The following is a 6000-nucleotide window of genomic DNA, read 5'->3' as shown; positions in this document are numbered from 1 at the left end:
GAGCGAAATCGGAGAGGAAAGGAGGCAAAACAAAAGGAAGCCCCCAAAACGAGACGGGAAAAAAAGGGCGCGAGGGAGCCGAAAGGAAACCAAACCAAAAGGGGCGCTCAGCCGGAGGACAGCCCGCTCACATCACACGCTGGCCAGTGGGCCCACGCTGCCCCCCGCCGCTGAAACCTTTTCTCGTCCTTTTCCCCCCCATCCTTTCCCAGCCAGCGCTTCCCTTTCCGCTCTCGCTCTCCCCCACCATCTCGAGGACAAGGCTCCCATCCCACACCTCCCTGTACCTCTGCCAGCTCGACCCTCTACCATGGACTAGGCCCCTAGGCGGCTAACCCTCGCCGCGCGCGTGTCCACCCGGGGAACTGGCTCATAGGGGCATGGAACCGCCCGCCCCCGCAGCCGAGCCTGTCGCCGCGGAGGAGCCGGTTCTTCCTGGGGCCAGAGGCGCCGCGGCGGCGGCGGCGGCGCAGCAGCAGCAGCAGCAGCCGGGGTCCTCCGGGGGGTCTGGGAGCGCCGGCCGGGAGCCGGTGCCGCTGCGCCTGCGACTCGGGAGGGCCAGGCGCCGGGCGGGGCCCGGCACGCCGACGCCCTCGTGGAAGATGGAGGACGAGGGAGCCCGGGAGGGGCCGGGCGCTGCGACGGCGGCGGTAGCGAGGAGGAGCTCGGCGTCGGCTTCGGCGCGGCAGCTGGGCGCCAGCCTCTGGGAGATCCACGACGTCGCGCGGGTGGGCCGCCGGACCAGGCCGCGGGGCGGGAGGGGCATCGCCGCCGGTCGGGAGGGCGGGGGCATCGTCGGCGGCGCGGAATTGGATCAGGTGAGCGTCTCCCATTCAGTTTTTCCTTCACCTGCGTGGCATGGCAATCGGAGTCGGACGGATTGCCGCCGATTCCGTGGCTTGTTCGTTCTGCTCTTGCGGCGAACACAGAAACTCGATGAAATCCTGGACTGGAGTACTTACTAATCGATGGACACTCTCCATCGTCGATTTATTGTTCTTCCTCCCATTTCCTGGCGTTCATATATGATTATGTGTGTTGTTTGCTTGGTTCCTCTGCTGCACATGGTCCTGTCGAGTTGTCCGTTCCATGGCTCGTAGGTTTCGGCCCCAGTTCATTGATTTGCTGGCTGGCACCAGCTTTGACCACGCAACGCAGTTTTCTCTAGGTGTAAAGCAGTGTGGACCTTCTTCTCTTGGTACAATGCTACTGCGATTTTGTGTGTCCTACCATGCCTCACAAAAATAATTGCATGATGGAATTTAAAGCTACTGAATAGGGAAGGATTGAGTGTGTCCTACTGGTGTACTGAGTGCAGGCAAAATCAGGGGCAGCGCGAGGCTTGTTTGTGGGGTTAGTAGACCCTGGCGAAATTAATAAATCCTTTAGTGGAACACTATTTGGATTTCAAGTCTCATCGTGCCATGTAATGAGCTGAACCCCCGACCATTTTCTTGGTTGGCTCTGTCCCTAGGCAAAATAATTGCATTTGTTTCTCAAATGAAATAAGATGTAATTGGATAGTGTTTTGGAAGTTTAAAAAACCACAAAGTATTTTTTATTAATGTGTTTCACGACTTTTGTTCTACCATTAAACTCCAACAATATCTGTGAGACTATTTTGTGGGTTTTTCTTTTCCGTTACTTTCACTACTAGTCTGCAATAGCATCAGAAAATATACACTCACAACACTCAGTTATTGTTATTGCACATAATTTTTGTGCTATAGATTATATATACAGATAATTTAATAGTTAATATCATGAATAATTACCAATTTTGGTCAGTGATCATAACAGCTTGCTGTATTACCTGATATTGATGGTCATAAATGTTGATATGAACTCGACATCACTATCTAGGAGTTAATTCAATCAAGTATTTCCATCTGACTGCAAGTTGGTGAATACAAGTCATTACTATATGACACTGTTCTGATAAAGCAGTATATCGGCCAGTACCAGTTTGTTTTTAAAGATGACCAGTATATTGTTTGATACAATAGATACGTAAAAGCTTGGCATCTTAGGACATCAGGAGAGTCTGCCCAATTACAAAGGATCCTCCCAACTTAATTACTATAGGTCAAAATTCCAGTGGAGTGGTGATAATAGTTGTATGCTTTATATAGTAGTTGGCCCAACACTGATATACGGACCATGTATAAAATAACAGATATTAGTGGTCGGAGGGTCTGTGATTGAATGGTTTTGGATTAGCCTCTTGTCCTGGAGGATTTCTACTGTATTTCTCTTTATTTCTTCGTGAACTTGCAATTGTTTGTTTTACACACAAGATACTAATGTCTTCGTTGTCAGCCATCTCCCTACATGCCAGTATGTTAGTTCTAATACTAATTGTATTTACACCTGTTGATCATCCAGTAGAATGGCGCTTTTCTGCTAACATAAAGCAATAAGCTCGGATAAGCTGATAGTTAGGTGGTGGCAGATTTGTTTTGGTGTATTAAATATGAGGAAGTTGGTGATATTGCAGATGATAAACCCTTGCATTCGAATCTTAAAAATATTCAGTTGCATATAGAGCTTTCACAGAATCATACTAATAACTAATAACTATCATATTACAGATAATGAGCATAACAACTGTATATCCTTTACAACTTGCAGCATTTCTACCACTATGTCAACTTGCAGCCACTACCTTTTAACTGCTGTATTCGAAACTGCTAACTTTTAACTGCTGCATTGTCTTGGTAGCGCCTAATCCCTGTCCACCACTATAATGGACACTGTAAACACTATGGGACTGAAGGGAGTACCTGCAACATACATGTACTCAATATAAGGAAGTCTTCAACCATATCCATTAAAATATATTCCAAATCAAAGGACATTTGGAGTAGACTACACCACACTATGATACCACAATTTCTGCGCGAACGGGCCTCTAGTTGAGTTGGTTAGATAGATGGCCTAAATAGCACTCCTCAGGTCCTAGGTTCGACTCCCCGTGGGAGCGAATTTCAGGCTGGGGTTAAAAAAAATCCCCTCGTCTGTCACCATAACCAAAGCACAGGTCAAGGCTTGGCCCAGGTCATAGCTATGGTGGGTTCGGGACCTCCTACCTGGGGTTAGTTGCAGTGGTCGTCAGCCTAGTGGTAGTCTCACAAGGGTTATGGGCCCTGTGTAAGGGTGGGGTAGAGGTCAATGGTCACTAGTCCAGTGGTAGTCTCACAAGGGTTACGGGCCCTGTGTAAGGGTGGGGCAAAGGTTCGGGGGTTTTCTCGGTCTGCGTCAAAAGGTCTTCTCTTAGCAAAAAGCCCGGGGGCTGTCTTACGCCCCGCAGGTCGAGTTTGTTTTTTGGATACCACAATTTCTGCAGGACAAACAAACAAAGGTTGTAGTCATTTATGTGCTAAATTTTACTTTTCCAATGTTGAAAGTTTTCATATTTGTCCCCTGCTCATGTTTTCTTTTTCATATTTGTTCCCTGCTAATGTTTTCTTTCTATTTTAGCCGCAGAGTTCAGGTGGCATTGGTAGGCGCTTTGCAGATCCATCAATGAAACACCATAAGTTGCATCAAGAAAGGAGCCACAGGATACAACCCTTTTCTCCTGCAAGTTTTACCAGCTCAGTTGGGGTATGTATGTGTATCCTTCTCTGTTATTACTATGTAGTTTGTGGGCTAAATACAAGGTCCTTTGGCGTTATATGAAATGCATCTTACTAGGCGCATGCAATTAATGTTATCTCAATGTGGTAATTTACTTTGTTCAAATTAGCTCTTTCATAGTATTTTTTCCCCCTGTATGACTAGAGCAACTGAATGTGCATCCAAGCTATGTTTTCTGGCTTTAAAAGTTAGAACATGGAAGGGCACTCATCAAACGTGTAATTCTTTATATCTCTACTTTACAGGAATCCAATGTAAATAATACTATTAGTCCAACTCGTTCTCTGGATATCATGGGTAGATCTGTGAGGGCAGGTTATGGCCTTCAAACATCGACAGAACTATTGAAGGTTCTAAATCGAATTTGGAGCCTGGAAGAGCAGCACACTGCTAATTTGTCAGTGGTTAATGGATTGAAATTGGAGTTACAGCAGGCTCAGACGCATATTCAAGAACTCATGCAAGAGAGACGGCGGTACCGACACGAAGTTTCGTCACTAATGAGGCAACTATCCGAGAACAAACTTGTTAGAAAAAGCAAGGACCATGGGAAGATTGACACAGTTGTGCATTCTCTGCAAGGTGAACTAGAGGATGAGAGACGTCAAAGGAGACATTCCGAGGACCTCCACAGGAAGTTAGGCAAGGAGTTATCTCAAATAAAATCAGCATTTCTCAAGGCAGTCAAGGACCTTGAGAAGGAGAAGAAAGGAAATCGCCTCTTAGAAGACCTTTGTGATCAGTTCGCAATGGGCATTAGAAACTATGAAGAGGAACTCAGGGTGGTAAAGCAAAGAAATGCCAAGAACTATGAGCTCAACTTTGATAAATCAGTGCTCCATATTTCAGAAGCATGGCTTGATGAGCGAATGCAAATGCGGAGTATTGCTGTCAAGGAGGACTTGGCTCATGGAACCACAATAACAGAGAGGCTCAGCAGTGAAATAGAGGCTTTTATCCTTTCCAAAAGAGCAGGTAGCTCTAAGAATAATGAAAAACACATGAATGATAGTACTAGACTGCGTCGGCAATCCCTAGAGTCTGTTCATTTGAATGGAGCCACCAGTGCTCCTCAGCTTGCTGAAGATGACGATGATTCTGTTGCTAGTGATTTGCATTGCTTTGAATTGAACATGCATGAACATACGGGGCCTCGCAGAAGTGACACAGGCGGCATAGACGTACCAAAGAGAAGATCAGAGCATCCTCATGGTATGGCTGCTGAAGGTTCACACATGTCCAGTATGCCAGTTTATTCACAGAAAGATAAAATACCAGAAATCAACTCACAAAGCAATGCCAGGATTACTCCCACAGAAGAGCAGAATGGAACCACAAGCGCCCAAATTACTCGAGGATCTTACAATGGGTCATTGAAGAACAACCAGGATGCTCATCATGTTGATTGCCTGGGGCAGGAATCTTTTGATCATTTCTCCCGGACAAGTCTCTTTTGTGAAGGCACTACTTCAGGGGATTTAGGTAATCTCGGCAGCCCAACACGGCAGCTGAAATACCAATCCACATCTTTGGACCCTGAGATAGTGGAATGCTCACCTGAACAGCCAGTAGGTGTGATGGAGAACACCCTGAAGGCAAAATTACTGCAAGCAAGGCTAGAGGGGCGACATGCCCGAATGAAGGCATCATGTGGTTCCTCAACAAGCAGGAGGAAATGAAGGCATCATGTGGTTCCTCAACAAGCAGGAGGAAATGAGAGCGCTGCCAACTGGTGCAGGTTCTGGCATTCAAGGCCCACTAGGAAGAAATCAAAGGTGTAATATAGCTAACTTGTGTCTGCAAAACTTCAGTCGGTTCAGTATCCATGTACATCGATCATGAGCTGTCTGAACATGTGAATCCTAGCTCCATATGTTATTCATCTTTCATGTAAGTTAGGCTGTTAGACGCCCAGCATGCTATAGGCTAATAGCTCAAGACTTTGAGAAGGATTTTGGTTATGGCACCTGTGTCTTGTTACCTTGCTAATACTTTGCGTAGCAGTCTATATTTTGATGTACTACACTTGAACTGCCAAATCTGCAGGTTTCTGAAGAGTTTATGAGCAGCTGTATGAGTAGGCATGGCACATGAGTACCCTAGAACTCCCAAGTATTGTTGTTGAATGAAAGTATCCATCACCTCACCTTTTTAAAAATTTCTGGAAATGGCTGCTGCATTCTCTCCTTTCTTCGAATGCTTTCATTTTTGTTGGATTAAAACACCCAGCTTTTGTCATTTCATTTTATAAGCTTGTTGGAGTAAATACACGAAACACAATTTATTTGATGCAGTGAATACACGAAATATTTTCATTCGTTTGGCCAACTTGTTGGATCAGACGCTACTTTTTAGCATAAT

The 6000-nt window shown here is 45.9% G+C and overlaps 1 protein-coding gene across 3 annotated transcripts; it reads left to right on the top strand.

Annotated features, from left to right (window-relative positions):
- Positions 1-225: 225 nt before the first annotated feature.
- On the top strand, positions 226-5751 carry LOC101762329 (uncharacterized protein At5g41620). 3 transcript variants are annotated; one of them, XM_022829583.1, is made up of 4 exons: positions 226-818; positions 3481-3606; positions 3885-5282; positions 5321-5751. In XM_022829583.1, exons 1-4 carry the CDS (start codon positions 381-383, stop codon positions 5354-5356), a joined length of 1998 nt encoding a protein of 665 aa, XP_022685318.1. In that variant the 5' UTR covers positions 226-380; the 3' UTR covers positions 5357-5751. The 3 variants fall into 3 exon arrangements, with proteins under 3 accessions (XP_022685318.1, XP_004951271.1, XP_004951270.1); XM_004951214.2 differs by having other exon boundaries at positions 3487-3606; positions 3885-5751; XM_004951213.2 differs by having other exon boundaries at positions 3885-5751.
- Positions 5752-6000: the final 249 nt, after the last annotated feature.

The sequence above is a fragment of the Setaria italica genome, chromosome I, assembly GCF_000263155.2.
Source record: "Setaria italica strain Yugu1 chromosome I, Setaria_italica_v2.0, whole genome shotgun sequence".
Lineage (NCBI taxonomy): Eukaryota > Viridiplantae > Streptophyta > Magnoliopsida > Poales > Poaceae > Setaria > Setaria italica.
The sequence above is the reverse complement of the archived record's forward strand: the minus strand, read 5'-3'. Positions and strand labels throughout refer to the sequence as shown.

Coding starts and splice junctions, on each gene's coding strand:
- LOC101762329 (XM_022829583.1), top strand. CDS start 381: ATGGAACCGCCCGCCCCCGCAGCCGAGCCTGTCGCCGCGGAGGAGCCG. Junction 819..3,480: donor GCGGCGCGGAATTGGATCAG/GTGAGCGTCTCC, acceptor TTTCTATTTTAG/CCGCAGAGTTCAGGTGGCAT. Junction 3,607..3,884: donor GTTTTACCAGCTCAGTTGGG/GTATGTATGTGT, acceptor TCTACTTTACAG/GAATCCAATGTAAATAATAC.